The sequence below is a fragment of the Erithacus rubecula genome, assembly GCF_903797595.1.
Source record: "Erithacus rubecula genome assembly, contig: SUPER_Z_unloc_3, whole genome shotgun sequence".
Lineage (NCBI taxonomy): Eukaryota > Metazoa > Chordata > Aves > Passeriformes > Muscicapidae > Erithacus > Erithacus rubecula.
In genome coordinates this window covers 1,448,642-1,473,209 of record NW_027635944.1, presented here as the reverse complement: position 1 = coordinate 1,473,209, position 24,568 = coordinate 1,448,642, and the positions used below count along the sequence as shown (strand labels likewise).

The 24,568-nt window shown below is 35.2% G+C and overlaps 2 protein-coding genes across 3 annotated transcripts in view; one reads left to right on the top strand and one right to left on the bottom strand.

Annotated features, from left to right (window-relative positions):
* Positions 1–3,033, bottom strand: part of KIAA0825 — a 240,925-nt gene extending 237,892 nt beyond the window's left edge. Inside the window, exon 1 of one of the 2 annotated variants that reach the window (XM_079331351.1) lies at positions 2,927–3,033. The gene's annotated coding sequence lies outside the window, so the exon portion shown is untranslated. The remainder of the gene's footprint in view (positions 1–2,926) is intronic. The other variant, XM_079331352.1, reaches the window with a different exon arrangement.
* An 807-nt stretch (positions 3,034–3,840) lies between these two features.
* SLF1 (SMC5-SMC6 complex localization factor 1) overlaps positions 3,841–24,568 on the top strand; it is a 33,121-nt gene continuing 12,393 nt past the window's right edge. The window contains exons 1-10 of the mRNA XM_079331358.1: positions 3,841–3,975; positions 4,145–4,220; positions 6,521–6,764; positions 8,741–8,903; positions 11,780–11,911; positions 13,275–13,328; positions 16,893–17,051; positions 17,627–17,793; positions 19,153–19,290; positions 19,953–20,118. Of these exons, the coding sequence (XP_079187484.1) occupies positions 3,862–3,975; positions 4,145–4,220; positions 6,521–6,764; positions 8,741–8,903; positions 11,780–11,911; positions 13,275–13,328; positions 16,893–17,051; positions 17,627–17,793; positions 19,153–19,290; positions 19,953–20,118 (1,413 nt within the window). The 5' untranslated portion in view covers positions 3,841–3,861. The remainder of the gene's footprint in view (positions 3,976–4,144; positions 4,221–6,520; positions 6,765–8,740; positions 8,904–11,779; positions 11,912–13,274; positions 13,329–16,892; positions 17,052–17,626; positions 17,794–19,152; positions 19,291–19,952; positions 20,119–24,568) is intronic.

Sequence of the window (24,568 nt, the reverse complement as noted above, 5' to 3'; positions counted from 1 at the left end):
AATCATTCAACTGATAATCTTGTTTGCATGATGGCAAGTATTTTAAGCACACACTACAAAATATATTCCACTAATAAATAAAATCTGTCCGTTTATACTTTACAATGGAAAAGATGCTTTTGCATGGATTATATCACTCTCAAAATGTGCAAATAATTGCATAAAACTTTCAACACAGTAAGTGAAAAGGTTTATGAGGGACAAATACTACAGGAAAAGAAAGACTGAATAAAAAAAAAAAGAAACCCTACCTTGCAAAGTTAAGGAAAATGTTGTAGGGGCTTTGAGAAACAGACTGAGATTTACAGACAAGGAGGAACAGTGATAAAATAGAAAGCAGCAGCACCAGTAAGGCCTGAAGAAGGGTAACTGTGTGAAGTAAAATAGCTATCTGTGGGAAAATTAAGAAGTGAAATTTCAAGGCAGAAGACATGGTGGTAATATAAACATGCAAAGGACATAAAGGAAATAAAAAGTATAAAGTAGAAAGCCAGAGCAGTGTAATGAAATAAAAACTCTTTTTCTCTAGGTAGTAAAATTAATAAAAGAAGTCTGAAACAAATGGACACCTGATATACTGTAAATAAAATCTTTCTGTGATAGGGGAAGAGGAATATTTATTTTTCTGATCTTGGCTTCTTAATGAACTGGATAAGAGAGCTGTACAGCTACTCTTGATCATCCTTAAAATATAATTAAATCAAATACCACGTGTGTAGCACTGAAAATAACTTCCTAAATTTTATAAAACATGTTACAGGCACTGTACAAGAGAATGTGTAAAAGTAGATACATTCAAAAACCCAGAGACAAACTGTTTAAACATAATTTATGGTACTGAGCAACGGAATTGTATATTTGACAAACATATTAAAGGAAACCTAGAGAAACTTAAAAATACATCAGTTAAAAAGCCTGCTCCCTATGAGACCTATGAGACACTTAGCTGCCATGAAATCACAACAAGGATGGAAAGCAAGAAAATATTTTAGAATTTTAATGAACCAAATAATAGAATCAGGGAGTGAGTGAATTCCCAACTTAGCAGACATCACTGAAATAATGGTTTAAAAACTTAATTTCTTAAAGCTACATTTTGGTAACTATGTATTTTGAAGAAAAATAGATGTGAAATGTCCAAACTCTGACTGAATTCCGGCAGGCCTGGGGCTGGGAAAACTTCCCTGGGAAAACTGTTCCAGTGCCCAGCCAACCCGGGGTGAAGAACCTAAACCTAACCTAAACCTCCCCTGGGACAGCTTCACAGCTTGGAACAACTTCTTCACTAGGAGTTACTTTACAGTATCTTCTCTAGACTGCTGAGAGTCCTGTGACATAAAACTGCTCTTAGTTATCACTTAAGTAATGAACAGTAGCTAGTCCTAGGTAATAAGAATTAAACTGTTTAAAACAAAGTAAAAGTTTACAAGAATTAAAATCAATACCTTTATAGTCCAGACAAATCAAAAGTATAAAGGTGCAACAGGTATAAAATAGAAAATGCAACTAATCTTTTGTGCAAGCAATAAATGTAATCCGAATATTAATTCTAAATATCTAAGGTTTTTTTCAGTGTCAGTTTTGCAAAAAGAGTAATGACAAAGGTTGTTGATAGTTATTTCTTCATGCTCACATACAAAAATATAACTGCAACGTTAAGGAAACAAGACATAGAAAAAACTTCAGTATGCATTAAGAGTACCAGAATACTTTTTAAACAGGAAGACAAGAGTCACCCGTTTTTCTGTTTTTATACTCTGGGAAACTAAGATTTAAACCAAGTGTCCAATCTGCTGAGAAATTTTAGATGCCTACAACTACGTGGTTTTGGTTTATCAGGGATACCTATGTTCTATAGCAGTGGTGAGCTCAAAACATTGTTTCTGTTCATCTAAGCTGCACACATCTCAGTTTACAGGTCTTAAATACGAAAGAGTATCTGAAATACCTCAATGAGTACAGGGTGACTTGCCTACAATTCAGTTCTGTAAAGAGGCATTTCAACCACCCTTTCTTTTTTCCCCTTGAATACATGCATTCTAGTCTCAAACTGTAGAAAAGCTGAATAACACTATTCTACAAAGCTACCTCTATTTGCTAAGAAATATCAACATATTTCTTGAGCAATATCCGTTAAGTGCATTACATGATAGAGAAGGAGTCAAAAGTCATCTCTCAAATGCTGAAGAGACCAAAATACAGATTGGGACACCAAAAAGTTTCGCAAACAGCAAATCTTGGCATTTCTACATTCCTAAATTCTACACTGAGTGCCTGAGGTACAAGATGGATATTATTTTGATCCCCTCATATTGCTTTCTAATTGAAAAAAATCAAGCCTTGACTCTCATAACAAAAACTTTGTACCAACTTGATCAGAGGGACAGGAAAGCCTTCCCTTCATCAAAAGGGCGGAAAGACCGTCCCAAAAACACGTAGCTTGATTATCTGTCTGTAGCACTACCTGCTTACCTGCCCTACGAGGGCCACGCATCATGTGGCTTTGAAACTTGGAAAAGTTTCTCTCAGACATTGAGAAAATTGTTCTCAAGGGTCAGGACCCCTGGTCCCTTTCGCGACTCTTACAGCCAGCCTATTCCAGAGGCAACACACTTCAGCTCGCACCCCTGCCAGACCGCCTTCTACAATTAATTTCACTTCTGCCGAGCAACAGCGATTTCCAGCCGCCGAGGGAGCGCCAGCGCGTTTCCCAGCCGCCCTCAGCCCGCTCCCGCTGTGAGGGAGCGCGGCCCCTCCGCGCCCGCCACGCTCCGGCCTGGAGCAGCGGGTGCCGGCGCCCGCCAGCGCCGCGGATCCCCGGGAGCCCGCACACGCAGCGCCCGGCGCCGCGCCAGAGAGCAGGCGGCCACAGCGCACCGCAGCCCGGTAAGGGGAGGGGAAGGGCAGCCCCACCGGCGGCACTTACCCGGCCGGGATCCCCCCGCGGCTCCGCGCCGCCGGCCCCGGCGACCACGGAGCGTTAGTGACAACGTCCCGGAACGAGCGCGCCGCCACATCCGGGGGCGGGCCGCGGGAAGGCGGGAACGCGCCGGGCTGCGGCGGCGGGCGGGAGCGACACGGGCCGGGCCGCGGCGGCGCCAGCGCCGGGAGAGCGCCGGGAGAAAGCCGGGAGAGCGCCTGGGGAGCGCCGGGGGAGCGCCGGGAGAGCGCCGGGAGAACCGCTGCCCTGGTGCGTGAGCCGTGAGGGGGCTCGTCCGTCGCCCGCCTCGTCCCGGAGCTGGCGCGGCCGCGTCTGACCCGCGGGGCCCTGAGGGGCTGGGCTGGGAATGAACCTCCGCGCGTTTGGGTGCCAGCCTGGGGTTTAAAAAAAAAAAAGAGAGGGGAACAATAGTATTGTCGATTTTTTTTTTTTTTTGTTAGATAATAGTTTAAGGAAAATATAAAGTTTAATTATACGTTATGCTTATTATGCTTTGCTTTGCTTGGTTTTAGTAATACTGATTTGTCAATTAGCCAACCTACAGTAAGTGTTTAATTAACTTCCGTTAATGTATTAAGTTTAAGTACCACATGTCTGGCCAACACAACCCTGTAAGAATTGTTTTTCGCTTGTTTAGCTGCCTTTGTAGTTATATTGTTGGTGCAAATCTATGTGTGCTTTGCTATGATGCCATTTGTTCCTAAATAAAGCAGGTTTGGGGGTGTCAGGCTACTCCATTCCTGCCTTTCAGGTGTCTTTGCTGTGTCAGACAGAGCTTAAAATACTAGCATTCGTTCACTTTGGTGTGTTTTCCTATTTTGTTTGAAAGGAAGTAGATAATACTAGTCAGGCCTTGAAAGTAACTTCTCGTGGTGTGTACTTTGAGTGTTAATATTTCCTTTTCGTTCTTCTTTCAACAGATGGCAAGTGGCAGCCAGAAAAGGATAATACAAGTAACTGGATTTAAAAAAGGAGAGAAGAAGGCACTGGTCAAATGCCTATTCAAGCTGAACTGTGTTTTTATAGAGAGTAAGGTATTGTTCATTGCAATACAGCAAAGAGGATTAGAGCTGGAAGTTAAAATGCAAGTCTTAGGAGAAAGGACTAGGACTAGGACTTTCCTAGAAGAGAGCAGTAGGTATATAAGTAGACAAAGAATGTTAATATTTCCAGTGATACAAATGTGTTGTTTTGTTTTGTTAGAAATACAGAAATTGTACACATCTTGTAGCAAAAAAGCTGTGCAAGAGTGAAAAGATCTTAGCCGCCTGTGCTGCTGGTGAGTAGATTTACTTTTTAATTTCATAGCATAAGTTTGGAAAGGACCCTTACAAGGGTTTTTAGTTATCTGTTTTCATTTTGTGAATGCACTGTCTTACAAATCTTCATTCTTCTTGTTCCACTAACCTTGATTTTTAAGATGGTATTATGTTGAGGTTATAATGAAGTTCACTTTTTTATTTTGATTTTTTTTCCCCTAAATTATATTCCTGCTATCTCCCTTTGTTGGATATGCATCTGTTACCAAACAGAAAACTTTGTTACATTAGATAATGAAGTAATCTCAAATTATTTGGATGCTTAAAAGAGGGCAGAGGGAGTATGAACACCTGTAGAAAACATGGATTTTTGATGACAAATTCACATGGAACATTCACTGGTAAAGGTCACTGTAAGTTCCTGTTTATGCAGCAAGAGAAAATTTCAGACTGTTGCTGTTCTGACACAAGCTTCTTCTTTAACTAAGGGCTTATGCAGAAATTGCATACATAGAGAACTAAAACACTTCTAGAAGGAAAATTGTCTATTTCAAAATTTCTTTATTGATTGATCACCTGTCAGAATTCTGTGATGAGGTTTGACTATCTTGTAGTTATGAGATATCACAATACCATTTCTAAGCATGGTATTTGTTTTCCCTATATCATATTACACTAAAGTGTTAAAGCAGTTTTTAGGATGGTTAATCTTAAGAGATAATAGACAAATGACTAAATATGCATTTGGGTTTAAAGATATATGCAAATTTTTTATTTCATTTCATACCATATTAGTAAGCATTTTCAATTGTCTCTTCTAAAAAGTAGGGAGATAGATATCTGTATAGATATATATATTATATTGTATGTATGTACTTTTAATATGTGTATGTATATATGGTTGATTCTTTGTACCAAAATAAAATTCTGATTGTTCTCTTTCAGAAATAAAATAGACCAAAGGTTTCCATGAGGGAAAAAAATATTAAAATGGTTTCTGGCACATCACTGCACTTTAGTAATTTTAAGCCTTTGAGTTAATGTTTTCTTACTTTTTGGAGTTTAAAATTTGAAGATGTTTTCTTGAGCAGAGCAGAAATGGTTCATTTAGTGTTCTCACAGCGATGCAAAACTCTGTTGTGTTTCTATACATGCAAATCTTCCCCAATACCATCTAATTCCTTTTAATCTAGAAGAGATGCTAATTTTGCATCATCTTTGCTCTTGCTCATGATGGCAGATTCAGTGTATTCATTCCTACTGTGTTGTTTTCTAGGTAGTGAAGAAAGATAATGTGTTTAAACACATCTAGAACTGCATAGAGTTCATCAGAAATACTATCAAGGGTATCACTTGTCATGGACTTCCTAGCTGACAGAAGTTTTGAGATGGAAACTTCTCATGGAAGTGGTTTTAACATCCAGGTTGTGCACAGTGTACCTTTTCCAGTCAGAAATCTTCTGATACCTATACTAGGTTTTGTGGAAGTGCCATCTGTGCTCCTGCACTGAGACATTTTGTCAGTCAACCCTGCTGTTCTGTGAAACCAATTAGGTTCACACAATTCAAGTCAATTTCTCTTAGAGTGTCTTGTGTAGGTAGTGTTTCAATACAGGAGCAGGGTACTAACCACTGCTCTTGACCTGAACCTGTAAGAAGAGACAGAGACAGAGAAAAGGGGAAGATCATTACATACTATATCAAAAGAATACATGTGAAAGATGAAAGAGGAGAGGCGGAGGAGGTGGAGCCAAGGGATGAGAGAAAAGGATGTGAAAAGAAGAAAGAAAAAAGTCTAAAACTCTGTCCCCTGAATATTGATATTCACTACACTGGCAGTGCAAGTAATATTAAGAATATAAAAAGGAAATAGCTTACATATTAAATGTCTAGTTATTCAAAATATGGGTAATAAAATATTTCTTCATTTTAGTACATTTGTATAAGTGTCAAATGGTATTAAAAATAAAGGATTTACCAAGGTTCTGTGAAAGTCCTAAGAACAAAATCTGGGAAGCTGAGAAAATGTATTTTGGATTTTTGAGGAGATAGACAAGTATTTTATCTAGTAAGGGTAATAAGATATTTAATCATTAAAAGAAAACAAAACTATCATTTTCAGTGACATTGTGAGATTTTTGATTCTGGAGTCTGAAGTGGAGAACTCTTGTAATAGGAAGAAGTTTTTAAATTGGTACTTATAAGTCCAACTATTATTTCCACAAGAAAGGTTTAAGTTAATTTTATATTAGTTCTTCAGTTGATTGCCATTTGTCTGCACAAAAAATCCTTTGTGGTTGACAGTTCATTTTCTTTTTAGGAAAGTGGGTACTAACTAAGGAGTACATAATTAATAGTGCTGCAAGTGGCAGATGGCTTGATGAAACAACGTACGAGTGGGGATATGAAATTGAAAGAGACACCCATTATTCACCTCAAATGCAATCTGTACCTAAAAGATGGCGTGAAGAACTGACAAACTCTAGTGCTCCAGGGGCCTTCCACAGATGGAAAGTTGTCCTCCCTGTTAAGAGAGGTGATAAGCGAATGGCATGTATTAGAAGGTAGGAGTTCCATCCCAGCTAATTTGGTCCGTAAGAAACTCCAGCTATCCAAACCCTGAATTATTTTCATTAATATATTTCCATACTTTTATGTCTGTAACATCACTGCTTTTATCTTCCTTTAGTATAGTGTTAAAAAGAACATATATATGGTTTTATCAAGTAAGCTGCTAATAGAAACTTCTTTCACAAGGCAAGATACCCAGGTTATTTTATATGGGTGTTAGATTCAAATAGTTCCTGGAACTGTATACTTTATTTCACTTGGTTGGATGACCTGACTGTCATATGGATCTGAGCCACACTGTTACTGACCTGATCAGTCTTTGTGTCACATTTATGTATTAGGTTCTTTTTAGTTCTGAAGATATAATTTGTTCTAAAACAGATTATTCTAATATATTATAAATGCAGGTAGTTTGGAAAGGGAGGACAAATATAAGGGGAAAGAAAGAGGGAAAGAAACAAAGAAAAAGAAAGAAAGATAACATGCTGAGAACATATTTCTTTTCCATACTCTTCCTACACGTTTGGATTCATTACTTTAAATTCTACACCTGAATCGAAAGCAGCGCACGTTTAAGTTCTGTTTGTATCTGGTACAGTAAAAGGAGCATCTGACAGTTTCAGAGTTTTCCATTCATTCATATACTGTCCAGCTTTCTATTGAGATCCCAGTTAGAACTGCTCAGGTCTGAGTGTGCCTCAGTAAAGAAGGAAAGTGCAGTTTGTCTGTTGGATCAGAGTACAGGGCTGTATGCTACATCATAGAATGTCTGTCTGTCTGTATTTTATAAAGACAAAGTGAGGGGTAATTGAAGTTGCTATTTTCTGATTTTGCCAACTGAAAATATTTTAAGTATGTTATTTTTTGGCTGAGTGGGAGAATTTATGGTGTCCTGCTGAGCTTGTGAAAAATGCTGCTCCTTTTTCCCTGAAAATTGCTTGTGTAGATATTCATGATAGCACTGTTGAAATGCTGTGTTGCACAGTGCTGTCTGTTTCCATTTCTTGCTAAAGAAATAACCTTTAACAAGAACATCAGTAAAACAAGTGAACAAGTTTTGTGGAAGATGGTTTTTTCCAGACTATTTCCCATGCACTCAATGTAGGGATCCTTTTAGTCAGTCATAAAACACCAACAGGTAGATATATTTGTCTTCAGCAGGTACTGTTTTCAGTCATAAGGGATGCTATGACTTTGAGGAAAGTCTGTAATTTTTCTTATAGTTAACAGTTAAATGCCTTTTATCCCCTTTCTATGCTCTTCTGCCTTTAGTTTGGCTGTTGGATGGGTAAGTGTAAGACCAGCACCATTTTCTTTTTATGTATCTGGATAATGAAAAATAAAATGTATATGCAGAATGTCATTAGATCTTATTTTTCCACCTTTTGTTTTGTCTGGCATTTTTTCTAGAAGATAGGAGCACTTGTAGCTGTATGGGTCTGGAATTTATCCCTGGGGTATAATGGTGCCCCAAAAACAAGCAAATGCTTTTTCTATATAGGATACTGGACAGCAGTAATGCTGCAAATGTATATTTCTGTTATGGAAACATCATACTACATTTCAGAAAAGCAGTGGGCCATCTTTTGTTAACTGCTCAATTTATAGGAAAACTTAACTGAAAGATCATTATTTTGCGGTAAATAATCCAATAAATTATTGCTGCTGTCATCAAATTTGATACTTGAAAAGGTACACAGGTGAAACTTTCTATCAAATATTTTGGAGGTGCACATTGATTTTAATTAGTGTTAAATTTTGAAGAGAAGGATGTTTTGTTAAGTGTGTTCTTTCATTTTCTGAAGGTTCTGAAGTGCACTTTTGTCTTTCTAAGAAGCTTGTGATGTGCTGTACATCTAGAAACCTTATTCAGTTGCACTTGCATGCTTGTGTTTTGTGAATGTTATTGTAGCTTTAGGCAGTGTTAATATAATATAGTAAATACATTTTCCTAAATATGTTCATTTAGAGTTCTTAAAGCTGGAAAGGCAACCATATGTTCATCTGAAAATGCAGAGCACGATATAACTCATGTATTCATCGGTGATAAAATTTCTCCTTTACAAAATAATAAGTGCCTCTCTGAAGCTCAACATTATCCTATGCAATATATAGGACATTACCTTTTTCAAGTGAGTAAACTAATTTATTTATTACTGTAAATAATGCAGTGTTAAAAATGAAGGGGTATATAATCAGCCTGAATGTTTTGTGATTTGGTTAAAGGTATGACAACCTTCTGATTCTGGGGCCATGTATCCAAGAGGTATGAAGTCTCATGAATGTATACAAATATGTGAAGGGAGGATGCAAAGTAGACAGAGACAGGTGATTGTAGTGCTCAGTTACAGGAAAATGAGTACAAATGGAAAGTCAGGAACCATTTGGGTTTTTTTGCTATGAGGCTGATGGATATAACAGGATGTCTGAAGAGGCTGTAGAGTCTCCAGATGCCATCTGCACATGGTCCTGTGCTAGTGCAGAATTCACTAGAATCAGAATTTTGTGTTACTATTTCTCTTAAGAGGTGCCCTATGTTTCATACTTGTTTACTTACCAGATGGACATGTCCGGAAATTCAGTATTTTGATCTGGAACTACTCAAAGGCATCAGAATTTTCATTTAGTGTAGTAGTTTCTCAGACTCTGGGATGACTTCAGTCAACTGCTAATTAAAACTACTATCTTTGCAAGCAAGTAGGAGCTAAAACAGTGTTTGTTACCCTTTGTAAATCCTTTTCAAAGCACTTAGCTCTTCACTTAGTAAAGGTATTATGAAAGGGTGAGAAGAAGGTTGGAAGGTCTTAGCCACATAAATGTGGCTCTTACTCCAGTGCTTACACTCTTAAAGAAACGTTTGGGGAAGTTGCTCTCATTTGAATCTTTCAGCTAGGATGGACATTTTCATAGATGAATTAATGTCAAGTTTTTGTGGCTACCTCACATTTTATTGATCTCTATCAAAATGTGTTTCTTGCTATGCACCCTAAATTCTTCCTAGGTGAGATAACAATTTGCCATCTTAACAAGTCTATTAACTTTCAAATATCATTTTTTCCTTAGATTTCATTAAAATAACTCACTTCAGAGACCAGGAGAGCATTACCTTTCTATTTAAATGAATCTGAAGAGCTTAGGAAACTGCCAAGGCTCCTGGTCTCTTAAAAGGAAAAGAATAAAACATAGGCAATCAAATCACAGCACTTGTCCAAATACATTAAGCTTTATCAGATAATGTTGTGGACATACTCTTTTCTCTTTGTCCCAGAAGTACTTGGCATATAATTAATTAGATTGTTCCAACTTCATAGATTTTTAGTCCAGCTATCTGACTGCTACTTCTACCAAATATAAATATCATTCCTCCCCTAAATAAATGTGTCTAGGTGATGGATTTAGCAAAATATTCTTTTTAGGGCAACTGAAACTCCACTGATGTTCAGAGTATTCTTGGTGTGATTTTATTTTTTTTAAACTAAGTCTTTGCCTAATGTTTATATTTCAGTATCTCTTTCTCATTATGCCAACCTTGTAAGTCTACTGTTAAAATTCTCTGTCGGATTGTCGATGATATGATTCTATAAGGTGTCTAATTTATTGGTTCAGGATATTAAAACACATGATCTTAGGAAGCTCATAGTCTCATACTTAGTCTCATAAACAGTGACTTTAAAAGCTTAGTTGTATCTGTGCTGGAGTTCCTAAATTTTTGCCAAGATTGTACTATAAATTGTTTTAATGTAAGTGTTTTACTGAGCATATTGAAACTAACGTGCATGAAGGACCTTAAGAATTAAAGACTAGTTAATGCATCAGAGCTCAATTATCAAGGGCTCATCAACAGCTATTTAGAACCCTACTCTAGTTACAAAAACATTTATTCTCCTTTGAAATGTGCAAGAAGTTTTTGTTCTCAGCATTTGTTTAGAGATACAGTTACACACATACCAAATACCTTTGTTTCGAACAACACATTTGCACCTTGTCATTGGATGCACTACTGTGTTTTTCCTCTACTGTTCTGTCCCAGTCTCGATCCACCCATCAGATTGAAGTGTTTGAAGTATTAGCCACGTTACATCAAGCCTTTTACACCTGCTCACAATAGAAAATGGCCAAGGGAATGCTTCACCTGTGTCTGTCTGATGACTCTTAATTCATCCCACTGCAGGAGGAGTCAGTTTTTGTGATTACCTGTTTATTTACCTTAAACAAACGTAGTGTTTTATTCTTGAGCTGTGTATCTTTGATGAAAAGCATGCATTTAATTTATTACTAAAATGTACGTTCTCAATCCATTAAGTAAATTTTGAATATTCTTTTATAGTTATATTTTTCAAGTGAAAGTTATTTTGTGGTGCTACTGAGAGTCTTTTCAAAATGAGTTGGAAACCAATTTGAGATATGCTTCCTCATGTACTGTGCTGAAGAAGTAGCTGAAAATGATAGATGGGCTCTGAGAATTAATTACTAGACAAACAGACAAAAATATCAAAGAAAAATTATGACAGTAAAACCTACTAAATTTTAAATTTTTAATTTGTTTCATGTTTATAGGCAAGAACTGAAAAGATTTGCTTGTAGTGGTCTATATAAAATGAATAGACAAATTGAAGAAGAAATGCCTTATAAAATCTTTACTATATTTTTGACCAGTTGAAAATGTGTAAGCTCTGGTTTTAGTTTTTGAAAAGTTCGGAGAGAGAATCTGTTATGGAAAAATAGTCCTTGTTTCAACCTCAGGGATTGTGACATGACCTTAAGTCAGTTAGGGAAAATAAATATGAGGAAGCTTACCTTGATAATTCCTATGCTGTAACTTTGTACAGTATCAGTGGATTGTTTCCAAACCAGCAGCTGTTTATCTGACATGATGTAGACCCTTATACAATTACATAAACATACACGGGCACATACAGTTTGCAATACAATGTATAGAAAGACCTAGCACATAAAAGCTGGTTGGACCATTAATTTTGAAATAAAGTATTATTTTTTTGCTCTGCAGAATGAAACACAAAATCCCAAAGATACACAGATGAACCATTTCCCGGCTGCACAAGAAACAGAGCAAGTCACATCTAAAATGCAACTTGCTGAAATGAAAAATATTATTATAAAACATATGTATTTTACTGCGGTAGGTAATAGTTGATGCTTTCTTAGCATTGTATATTTTATATATGTATAATTAATATATTTTTATATTGCTTGAATTGTAGAAGAAACCTCTTTCATTGTAGTATTGAGCTAATAAAGTAGATACTTTTGATACTGCCTTTTAACTTGAAATGTTAAATAATCCCATATTTAATCCATCTTCCATTAGTTAAAATAACACTTAGTCATTCATTGACATGGGTATGTAGAAAACATGGTGTACTTGGTGTAGCAGATTAGGTAATTAGTAGCAAATATTGTTCAACAAAATTTCAATTACAGTCTTTTTGCCATTTTCTTGTTATCTAACTAACTTTAAGACATTTTTCTAAACAATCATATTGTTTTGAAAAGAGTGTTTTGTTGACTCACATGAATGTTTTTTACTACAAGTCAAAATTAGAGTTAATGCACTCCTTTGATTTTATGTTGTCACAGACCTAATCCTTATAAAATTGCTATATTAGTAGTTAACATCACTATTTCAAGTTAGGAAAAAGCAACTGAACATTGAGTTAGGATATATTATGTCTGTAAGTTACAGTGGTGCAGATGATGGTGTCTAGGAGCTTGTTTACATTAAGCATTATAAGTTCTTAGTAGCAGAAGAATTTAAATTTTATGTCCTTAAGGCACACACAATGTTTAAACACAAGATTACAAATAGAAGATTCATGCTGCTTGAATCTGTGCACCATCAAATGCTACATCTTTTATCAGTGACATTTATTGAGGCTATACCCCCCCAGACATTTTAAAAATAAGTTTGTTGTTAACTTTTAATGTATTTTTCATACAAGTGCTCTGGTTCAAACTATTATGTAACAATGTGCGGATGGATTAACCTTTCAGCAGAGATGGTATCTTCTAAGGATAGTTTTAGAAGACTGTAATCTCCTGTAGTCTATAGGATTATTTTAGTAACATGCTTTAGTAAGATTGCAATACTATGTGATAACTAAATATATCTATAATAGTAATAAATTCTTGCACCTACTATTTTTGCATGCAAGAGGAATCCAAAGTTGGAAGCCACAGAAAAAGTGAAACTTTTTAGTTTTTTAATGTCTGACCTAGAAACACTTGCAGATCCTTTCAGAGCAACCACGTAACAACAGACAATAGCAGGGAAAAATGGGAAGGAAAATTCACCTGTATTTTATTCCTTTTCAGTTATTAGTCCCTTTTTTCATAATTTTACCATTCAAAAGACAAATCTATAAGTGCTGTGTTGTCCTTGAGCTACATTTAATAGAAGATGTCATTTGGAAAGTTTCATGCTCTATTTATTGAATATGTTGACTGGTATCCAGTGTGGAGATTGACTTTATCCTGTTTTACAGACTATTAAGCACAGACTTATGCAAAAAGACCAGCTGAACAAATGCTGTCCAGAGGTAAGAATTATTTGAAAAGAGGACATGTTACACATACAGAATTTTATTATTTAGTTAGACAAACATACTTTATTTGCAAAATTAGCTATCAAAGAAACATTTTTAGATTTTGGCTATCCAGAACTCTGATAAAGTTATCAGTGCATTAAAGAGCATCATTGGGTCTTGAGTGTTGTATGTTCTTGTGATACTTTTTGTACTCTCCTTGTTATTGCAAAGAAACTGCTTAATCCTGCTAGTTAAGCAAACCTTACCTATGTCCTCATGTGATTCAAGACATTTTCAATTTCTCAAGTGCTGTATTTATGCAGTAGCAATAAAGAGGGAGTGTACACAATTTTTAGAACTGCTCACCTGCTTTTTCTAGTAGAGACAGATTTTAGCTAGGGGTTATCTCACTGTGAAAAGAAACAGTAGTTGTTTTTTCAGCACATGCCTGATACTTCATCATGTGGGTTTCCAGGGTCAGCTGAAGTGCAGATTGCAGGTAGAATGCTTTATGTTTTTCTGTCCTGTTTTCATAGTCACTTTGACTTAATTTCTTTTTTGTACTATTTAATTTCTCTTTTTTTGTTTATTTTCATTAAGCCAAATAAATGCCATAAAACAGGTATGAGTCAGCAATAGGTTTTATTAAGTCTTTGTTATAAATACCTGGAGTATTTATAAATTCGTAAAATTAATACTGTAAATATTTTGCTTTGTCTATCTATAATATTAAGAAAAAATCTCTAAACAATATTGAAACATTGCCTCTTTAGTATTCAAAAAGCATTTTATACAGTGGCTATGAGCTACTAGTGCATTTTATATAGTAACTTGTGTTACTTAAAGGTTTAAAAGGGAAGCACTAAACATGTGTGTTGGCTTCCTGTATTTCTTAGTAACTGAAGATCTAGTATCTTCGTGAGCCCTAATACATAAGTAGTTTTTTTCTGATTTCTTTCTGTTGATAATAAGGAAGGAAGAAGAAAAAATATTTTTAAAATATGAACAATAAAATACTTTTGTCATAGTCCAACACCATCACTGATCTGCAAAGTGCTCTGTGTGTTTCTGTTCCTGAAGAGGTTTGCATTCCAATTTAATATCAGTGTGTAGTTTATTGAATTAATGGGATTAAAAAAATACCTTTCTTAACACATGTAAGCTGAAATTGTGTTTCTGTATTCTTAAGGATAATACAATATTTTCTTGGAAATTTTAAGCTTAACTGTAATACTTCTTTTACAGTTCTGTCACTTCTTTTGCTTTATGGAATATCCATTGATAATCTTTATAATACGTAACTTCTATAATCAGTATATTTATGGCTTTTATAACCAGCTCCAACGTTTCCAATAAAACTAATAAAGTAAAACCAAACCTGCAGACTAAATTAACATGTTAGATCTGCCTACTGTATTTTGTCATCTCAGCTTGCATCTGCTAAGAAGGCTAAGTGTTGTGTTCCATCATTATCCCAAAAATACTTATTTCTCTTTTGTCAGCTTTTCTTCCACATCATGCAATGTAAAAGATGTATTGCATGGACTTTCATATTTCATTTGCTTCTGCTCAAAGTGCCAATGTTTGTACCAGCAATACTTCACAAGAAACTGTGGATTCCATATCAGTCAGTGCAAACCAGTGAAGCATGGACAGCTTATTGAGTATTAGGTCTCTTCAATATTAGGTATCTCCTGATGCTGACAAAAGTTTATTGCTTCAGTTTTGTATCATCCTTCTTTACCTCTTATAAATGTGCTGAGCCATTCTCTTGTTTCTCTATTTTACTTGAATGCTATGCAAGAGGTACCACAGTCTTCCCAAAACATCTTTGTTTTACTGTATTTTCAAAATAATGCCTCAATGTAACTGTTTCTTCTAGTACAGAATTTTCAAAAAATGAAAGTTTGAGTCACAATATGGTAAAGTGGGATGCTGGTGTAATCACTGGTCAGTTGTAACATGCTTGTACATGCCCAGTGCACAGTGTGACATCTTTAATCCAGGTGGCAGAGAAGTTCTTTGACTGTCATTAAATGGTTTATGATTGCTCTTTAAATATGCTATTTGCATGTAATTAACGTTGCAAAAGTATGAATGCAACCATTATTTCCAGAGGAAATTTTAGTGGAGATTTTAATAGTGCATATATGAGTAAGAAGATTTAAATAAATGTGAGTTGCAAACACCAGATTCACAAAGACTTGATTAAAAAAAATATCTACATGAGCAGCTTTATTTACTGTTAATGTAACAATGGCTTACGTTGGGAATCTGAGATGTGAGTCATTTGCAGAGAAATATCTAATGCTAAGGTGGAGTTCATTCACTGAGACTTTAGCTGCGATTTAAACATGATTATAATTTCTTTCAGGAATGTGAAATTTTTTTTCATATTTGAACAGAGCTCCTAATGTTTATTTTATCTTATTATTGAAACATTTTTGGAAGCTATCTAATAGCAGTATATTCTTTAGATTTCAAATTCACAACTGGACTCAAAGTCTGTAATCATTTAATATTTAAACTAATCTTAAAACAATTGGTAAGATACTTAGATTGGATAAAAGGAAAATTTCTCTCTGCAAAGGGTAGTCCAGCTCTAGAAAAGGCTTCCCAGGACAGTAATGGAGTCATCATTCCTGGAGGGATTTAGAAGATGTGTGCAAATGTTGCTTAGGGAAATGGTTTAGTGGTGGCCTTGGTAGTGCTGTAGTGATTGGACTCAATGACATTAGAATTCTTTCCCAACCTGAATAATTCTATTTAATGCATACTAAGAGACGGGATTTTTGGCAGAGATCATAAAGTCTACAAGTTATCAGACACTACAGCAACAATATTTTTTTTTTTTTTTTTAAATCTGTTTAATTCCCAGAAGTTCAATCAGTCTGACCCTGCTTCTCTCATCTGTGCCTCCTTATCCCAGAATAAAGAGAAATTTGAATTTACCAGAGCCTCAGGCTGTGTGGTCAAACAAAAAAAAATATTTCGAAAGAGAAGTTACTTGGCAGAAGAAAGCTGTGCTCCAAATTAGCTTTGGTTTGAGCCTGAGCTCAAGGTTTGAGCCTGAGCTAAAGGAAAGATGTAAATAGCAATGCAGCTGAGACCTTTAGTAGCTCATTAGTGTCATTAATTTGTGGTCTTTGGAAAGCTGAAAGTACAAATAGTAACAGGGAAATTGCAGAGCAGATGCAGCATCTCATGGAAGCTGTTGATCTGTCTGGGTTATCTGAAAGCCATAAAATTAAGAGTTTTGCTATCATGAGTGGCAGAGAATAAGACAGAAATCATGTGCCATTAAGATCTCTTGACTGGAAGGACTCCTTCTGCTGGGAAATGAGAGTCCCTTTCCCCCTGCCCTGACAGTTACTTAAGGTGGTATGGAATAACCATGTTTTAGTCACATCCCCTCTGGCTATGGCAAAAATAAATTCTATCCTGGCAGGAACCTGGATATGTATTACCAATATTTTACTTGGAGATTTCCTGTTTTAGTTGTTTTGTTAAATGTTTTTGTTGTTTTTTTTTTTTAATTTCAACTGTTGTTTTTTTACAATTGTATCTCATTTCTAGGTTAAAATTACTGACTGGTCCAGGGTCACTTGGCCTATACTTCAAGCATTAGTGGAAGAGGACTTAGTTGATGATGCAGTCACAGAACTTGCTGCAAGCCACATGTACAGTGCACCTCCTGTGCAAATTCTTCATCCTCTTCTAAAATATGTCCTATTGGTGAGACATGAAGACTAAAGTATTATTGAACCAAAAGCAATAAATGGAATTATTATGATCTTTGCTTCCAAAATTGTATTTAGTAAATTTTAGTGATGCATTCACCCTTCTTTTTTGCTCATCAATGTGTTTTTTGCTCATCAATGTGTTTGTAAAAACAAGAAAGGATTTCAAAAAGGGTTTTTTCCAATTAGTATTTTTTTGCAAGCCAAATAAACATAATGCTCTAAATGTTGTGGAAGGCTTGCCCACAAATATTCTTTGTTACTTTTAGGAACAGCACTATGCTAGTATGCTACAGATAGAGAGACTGATTGAGAAGGTTTCCTCTAAACAGTGGTACATTCAACTGGAATATCACAGTACTGTAAAATTCTTTCTTTTCTCTTCCTTTTTTTTGTTTTTAAACTATGTATTTTTCTCCTTGGAGTTGTGCATTAAACTGCATGTTACTAAAGTGATTAAATTTGGTACTTGGGATTGCAAAGATTGCAGAAAATAAATAAACTCTTAATGATTAATACTGTAGATCTTTGGCTGGTCTGGAGCCAATATTATTTTCTTATTTATTACAGGGAAATGCCAATACAATATTTTTTGGCAAACTTTGTCGTGTTTTTTACCTTGTTCTTCATTGTGAACCTCCCTGGAAGTCCCCATCTATGTTAAAGTATTATTTGGATCTTCTGCAGTGTCCTGTCTGTAGGAATGGAACATGGTCCTGGATAGAGATGCTTGTGAGGTAAGAAAGATTAATGAGGTACTGAGTGCAATAATTGTGTTACTTCAAACTCAGAGAGAGCAGAGGAGAGGCTGGAATTCATTGCATCAAGGTCCTGTTTTCAGCAGAACAGGTTACCAGAATGTGAAAGTCTAGATTTGTAACAGATTGGGCATTTCACTATATATTTCAAGAAGTATTAGCTTACAGGAAGATGGAAATTTTTTGAAAGATAAGTAAGTGTATTTTCTTAACCTTATTAATTTTTAAAGAATTATTTTATTTCTTACACTCTTTACAGAGTATAGTAGTCTGTGTACTCTTGCTGTTGTTGTGTGTTTACATATAGATAAACACACACACACATGCATCTATCTGCAGTTACAAAGCAAATTCAAGGCTTGCCTTACCAAACACAAAATTTCATGTTGTATTTTGATTTTAATCCTAACCTTTACCATCTTTTTGAGGAAGTCTGATTATATTTTATCTACATCTATAAAGACAATACAGTGTTTAGGAGCTGTTTGGATAGTTACGTCTCAACTTTATCTTCAGAACTCATTTTTTGTGATTTGCATCAACAAAAATCAAGTCTTCATCTGGAAAAGAAACTGTACCTCTTATTGCTATGATAAAACCTTAGGTAACATTTAAATACTTTGATACAGCTGTGATTAGAGATACGTGAGTGTGTGTGATTGTCCTGAAGAGCGTGAAAGAGAATTTGTCTTCTAGATTAAGTATTTTGTCTTTTAGTGCTTCCTGGGGGATGTGAATACCCAGAATATATATATATTATTATAATTATAGTATATTATAATATATATTTATTGTATACCTGGTTCTAGTATTCAAAATTCTAGCCAAAGAGTGTGTTTGTGTGCTACTTCAGAATTATCTTCATCATGTTTGACAATCTGTAGTCCTGTCAAATAGTATGTTTGAACTGTTATCTGAACAGAAGTTTGTAGGATGTTACCATGTCTATAAAATACTTCAAAATTATCTTGTATTTAAAGGATTTTAGAGAAGTTCTATTTAGTATAGTAATTGTACAATATCTGAAGTAGAGACAGAGAAATGAAATCCAATTAGATTATCTAGTTTAGCCTATAATGCAAAATCTTCATCTGGAACAAAAGCTTAGTCACAAACATGCTGCAGTGTTTTTTGTTTTGTTTTGTTTTGGCTTTTTTTGTTTTGTTTTTGTTTTGTTTTGTTTTGTTTTAAGTTTTAAAACCAGAAAATTAGGCTTTAAAATGTTGATTGGTGCTGGGGAGCAAGCTATTTCCTTGTCAAAATAGATCAGATTCAAAGCTGACTTTTTTGCCAATAGATTATCTGTTATTTCTGTCATACAAATTTTTTATTTTTCAGGTCTTGCCTTTATTGTGGAACAGTTTGTCATACAGTCACAGTTTCAGGAAGAGAAGATGAACTGAGGGTAGTTCATAAAACATTATTGAAATTTTTCTATGATTTAGTAAAAGGTGAAGTAGAGTTTCTCACTAAAAGGTGGGTTTATAGAAAATACATGCATTTCTTTATGTACAGCAGCTTATGTCCTGATTTGTGTATATCCCTGATAAAATACTGTTCTACAGAGCACTTTAGTAATTCTATTTTTATTTCTCAATTCTTAGTTTGTTTATTGTAAATTCATAGGGTTTTTTCCTAAGAGTGCTTTAAGACCTTTTGTTTTTTCCATCTTGTTATTTCAGTAAGCATTGAATTTTGCTTGTTAGGTGGTATTTTTAGATTTGCAGTATTTCACTATTCATTCTTTAAGGTAGACAAGCAGCATTTTGATTCATATGTTTTGTTTTGTAAATTCAAAGAGCTGTTATCTCCCTATTATCTTAGGGAGGCAATTACCTTTCCTTGGTTTCTGAAGTAAAAAAGTATATGTACACTATATATTGCTTTTATATAGAAATGGTGGCCTTTATATAAGTAGTGGCACAGTATTAGAATTCCCCAGGTCTAATTCTAAGAGTCATCATCATTGTACTTCATCAGAAATTGAGTCTGATCTTTCCATAGGTATAAATTGCCCATTCTGTGTGTATTTTGAATGAAGACAAGATTTCTGTCTGGTAACTATAATAATCAAAGTGGCATAAAGCTTTAGGTTTTTTCACTTTTTTTTTTTTTTTTTTTTTTTTTTTTTCTTTCAGATTGGTTGAAGGAAAAAATTCACAGCATCAACAAGTCTTGCCACAGACAGTTCTTCTGAAGACATTCTTGCCTGAAAGTGAAACCGCAGTGCTTTTTACCAAACACATAAATATTCTAGCAGATTGGGTCATATTTTCCCAAAGAGAATTGAATGGAAAAAACGATGTGAGTGTGAATTTTATACTTTAAAATAATGAAGACTCACATATTTTTTTAAAGGCATCCCTTTGTTCATTCTTTTGTGAGAATTATATGTAGGTATCACATGTAGCTGCTTGTTATAGCTGCCTTTTGTTGTGAAGCGTGCTGGTTTTTGCACCACTAAAGGAAATGAATTGATCCATAAGATTCTTATATAGATATGTAGAGAAGAAACGAGTCATGAGTAGCTTGTTGGCTACATTCAGATGTTCACATGCCCTTACCAGCAGGTATTACTGTAGTTATTAGAGACACCAGCTTAACACATTCTCTCAAACAATACGGTGTAGCAAAAGTGATTATCCTATTTTACAGTGACAGATTCAGGAAATGTTTGAAAGAGAAACCTAACAAAACTAATACTTTTTTTGTTGTTTGCTATAGATGTGCATTTGCTGTAATAAAATGCCCTGGTTTTCTTCCTAAGTCTTTTAGTTTCATCTGGTACATTTCCTAGAACTTAGCATAAAAATGGAATTGAAGGCAACTTAATTGCTAGTCTGTGACCTGCTGACCAGCAGGACATTGACCTGAAAGATACTAAGTGTCTTCTATACCACCTATTTCTTTTCAGAAGCAGGAGGCCTTGTAAAACATCTTTGACTTCTGGATTCTCACATAAAATAAAACCTAACTGCTGTCTCTGCATTCTCTTTTAAATTATTGTGAGAGCACAGAATAAATAGGTGCTCCATTCACTTTTTCCATATAGTAACAGAACAATAGAAAATCAAGTATTACAGGGAGAAAAAAGCACTTTCAGTATAATACCTAGTAGTTATTCATTATGCTATAAAAGCATAAAGATTAAACATAATGAGAGCTTCACTCATCTTACCTAGCCAGACCTCCTACCTTTTTTGAGGGCTATCAAAGCAAGACATTTTGAAACAGTGCTGCTTTTTATCCTTGGTCAAGATATTTAAAAAGTGCCTAAAATTAGGCTTTTATAGTCATATTTATATTTGAGCAACCTATATTTTCAAAGGTACTGAGCAGCAAGCAGGCTTACATGCAGTTGGTGTCAGTAGCCATTCTGTTTCTTTGCAAAATGACACTGCTTTCATATTTTTCCTGGCGTTGAATCTGCAGTTTAAGTGCAGGTACCATTTAGTTTTTTCTGCCATGCCTTCTTTTGACAGGTTCCAGCACTGTTAGCCATGCCTTTCTCATAAACCTTTCTTTGCATTGGCAGAATAATCACTTTTGTCAGACTGTACTATCTATATGAAAAATAAGCTTAATTCCCCCCCCCCACACACAAGGTAAACCACAGAGATCTGCCTCTTCATTATATAATTGTCATTTCAGCACCATGTCTGCCTGGATGCCTGTTGCTTTCTCACTTTGATCTTATGCACTGTACTGTAAACTATCCTACAGAGATGAATTCTAGCCTCGAAAAGCAGCTTGTTGCCTCATAATATCTGTAGTGTATTATGTTTTTACTAACAGCTTTGTTCCTCATATTTATTTATCTGTTGCACTTTCCTTCTCATTGCATTTTTGGCAAAAATAAACCAAAATTCCACATTTTTACAATCCAGCTTGTTCATCCCTTCATTAACTCTCAGTCTTGTTATACTAAAACTCGATGGTTTTTGTATTTTTAGAGACTAATTTTAAAATTCCATTACACAGTTTAAAATGTCAGAAAATCAGAAGAGCGAAACCTCCCTAGCTGTGCAGACGGAACTGTGTTTTCCCCTTCCTTTTTGCATCATTTCAGAGATACGTAAATAAATACACAATATTTTTATGTCTTTAGAGGTAGTATCCAGGGTGCAAAATTGTCCTTCCTGTCTTCAGTTTGAAGGTGTGAGTCATTGTTACCAGTTTTGTTTTTTAAAAGCTGTTTACTCAAGAGGTAACACTTTGACAAGAAGCTTGTAGGGCCATTCAAAAACTTAAGGGAAAGGAATGATTTTGGATATTGTTACTGTCTGCATGTGATTTGTAGCACATTGTAAAGGGGTGACCATATTTCTCAGTACACTTAGGTGTGTTAGCTTGTGGGAAGAAATAAACATGTCATTGTGACATATCAAACTTCTGTATAGTTCTTCAGCAAGAATATCTGTAAGTGGAAACAGATGAATAATGAAACTAAATTCTTTCTCCAAATATATCTAATACAATATTTTCTAGCTGTTAAAAGTGGGCAATTATTTTTTTTAAGCTTTTTAGAATCAGATTCTGTCTTTTGCTGATTCAAAGACATTGCAACAAATGACCACTAGAGTGTGGGGAAAATATCTATGTATGTTTCCTCTCTTCTAGTGCTCAGTTCTTGCAAAATTGTTTTATTTATGTTTGTAAACACACTGTGTAAAAAGAGCAGTTCAAAAAAAGAGATAAACAAATCATGAAGTCGTGTGCATTTGTTCTATGGAGTTGGATAGAATTTACTGTATTTTAGGAGTAGCAGAATAAAAATAGTGACAGGAAATTGGATGTCTTCACTGATTAATGGGTTAATCTATTGGGACAACCTAGTGGAATAATATTGATACACTGTTCTTTTAGTTAAAAATACCTTGCCAGAGAACACAAAATATTTCCTATTATTTGAGTTCTTCAAATTAATTTTGAATATAATTCTAAAAGAAGTTAACATTTATTGTTTGTTGTATTATTTAAACAGGCTTGATTGTGGGAACTCCTGGTCAAAGTTCCTTGAATCAAATTTCTTAATTCAGTTTTAGAATTTACCAGGCAATGTGTACGTTGCTTATAACACTTCTAGTTGCCTTGAGCTATTTCATGGTTTTTCACAATGTCACGGAGGGTATCAGAAATGCTTTTCTTACCTGAAAATACTGGTGGGGATTTAAAAAAAAAAAATGTCTTACATAGCCTGACAAAGAGGTGACAAAGGCATTCATTCAGGTCTTTAGTTGCATAGTGGTGTAGAATTTGTGTGGTGCAAAACCAAATGCCTTTCTGGTCTGTCACGTGCAGTAGCTTTTTTGGAAGTATGTTTTAGGCATTTGTGGAGTACTACATTTACAGCATATGAAAAAGGAACTGTTCTTTGGAGTTCTAAAATAACTCAGTAATTCAGAGTAAAAAAGTTAAAATTAATTTTCCTATAACAACTTTTATGTGTAAAAACACCCTGTGAAACTTCTGCCACCATAGCACTGTGTTTGACTTGACAAAGCATTAAATGGAACAGCAATGTTGGAATTGCATTGCCTAAGCTAACAGATATCAGTTGAAGTGATGTGACCTTTGTATGCTAACACAGTCAATAGCTTCTTTCCATTTCTATACTTTTCTTAGTGAGATAGCTTTGATTTTCAGCAATAAGAACAAAGAAGAGAGTTTAGAAAAGAGGTTTCACTGCATCTTACTTAATTAGCTGTACATGGTGTAGTGGGTTGATCCCAGCTGGCAGGTAAATCCCCAGCCTGAAATGGGTAGAGGGAGAGAAGCAGAAGGACATAAGTTAAAAAATGTATGACATTATGAAAAGATAGTTATCTAAGTGTAGCAAATACGTACCCACAAGCAAAGCAAAATAAGGATTTCATTCAGTGGTTCCCATCAGCAGGCAGATTTCAGTCACTCCTTGGAAAGCAGGGCTTCATATAACATGGCCATTACCAGGCAAGGCAAGCACCATCACTTTGAGCATCCTCCCTTGCTCCTTTATACAATGTGTGGAAGGCCTTTGGGTCATCTGTCTCAGCTGAGGCTCCTCCCAGCTTCTTGATGTAGGAGCAGAGTGAGGAAAAAAAGAGGTCTTGGCACTGTCATACATGGTAGCAAATTCCAAGTTCAATGGAAATGCCTGGAGGTATTTTTCCTTTTTGGGACTTCATGTGTTTTCATAACTGTGTTTGTATTGTTTTGTGTTGAAATAGAAAGTATTTTTAACATGTTAGCATTTAAACATTTTTAGAACATATGATTCTTTCAGGAAATTAGACCAATTTCCCTCTTCCTCCTTTGTACCAGTGAACCATTTATTTAAAAAGTTGAGGAGAAGCTATTGGTTTGTCCTACCCTTCTTTTACCAAAATGCCAACCAAGCCTACACTGGTTGGCAGGATCTGGTTTGTCTTGTCAGCATGTAGAGATACTTGGCTGGGCAAATATAGATCCAAATGGAGTATCAGCTACATTTAATATGCACTGTATATCTGACTGTGAAAAATTATTAATACTTGCAGTATTAACAATCATTATTTCAGTCTGCTTTCAGCCCCACTTTTTTCTTAAAATTGTTTCATAAAGAAATTAATTAAGATATTTGGAAACAAGAAAGAGAATTTAAATACTTGTGCTTTATGTATCTACTACAGATTACATATATGTCCTTGATCCTGTCACTTAACTTTTGTTAATATTGTACTTATTTGCTGTATTTGTGAAATTTATTTCCAGCAAAGAACTATTGGTGGAATTA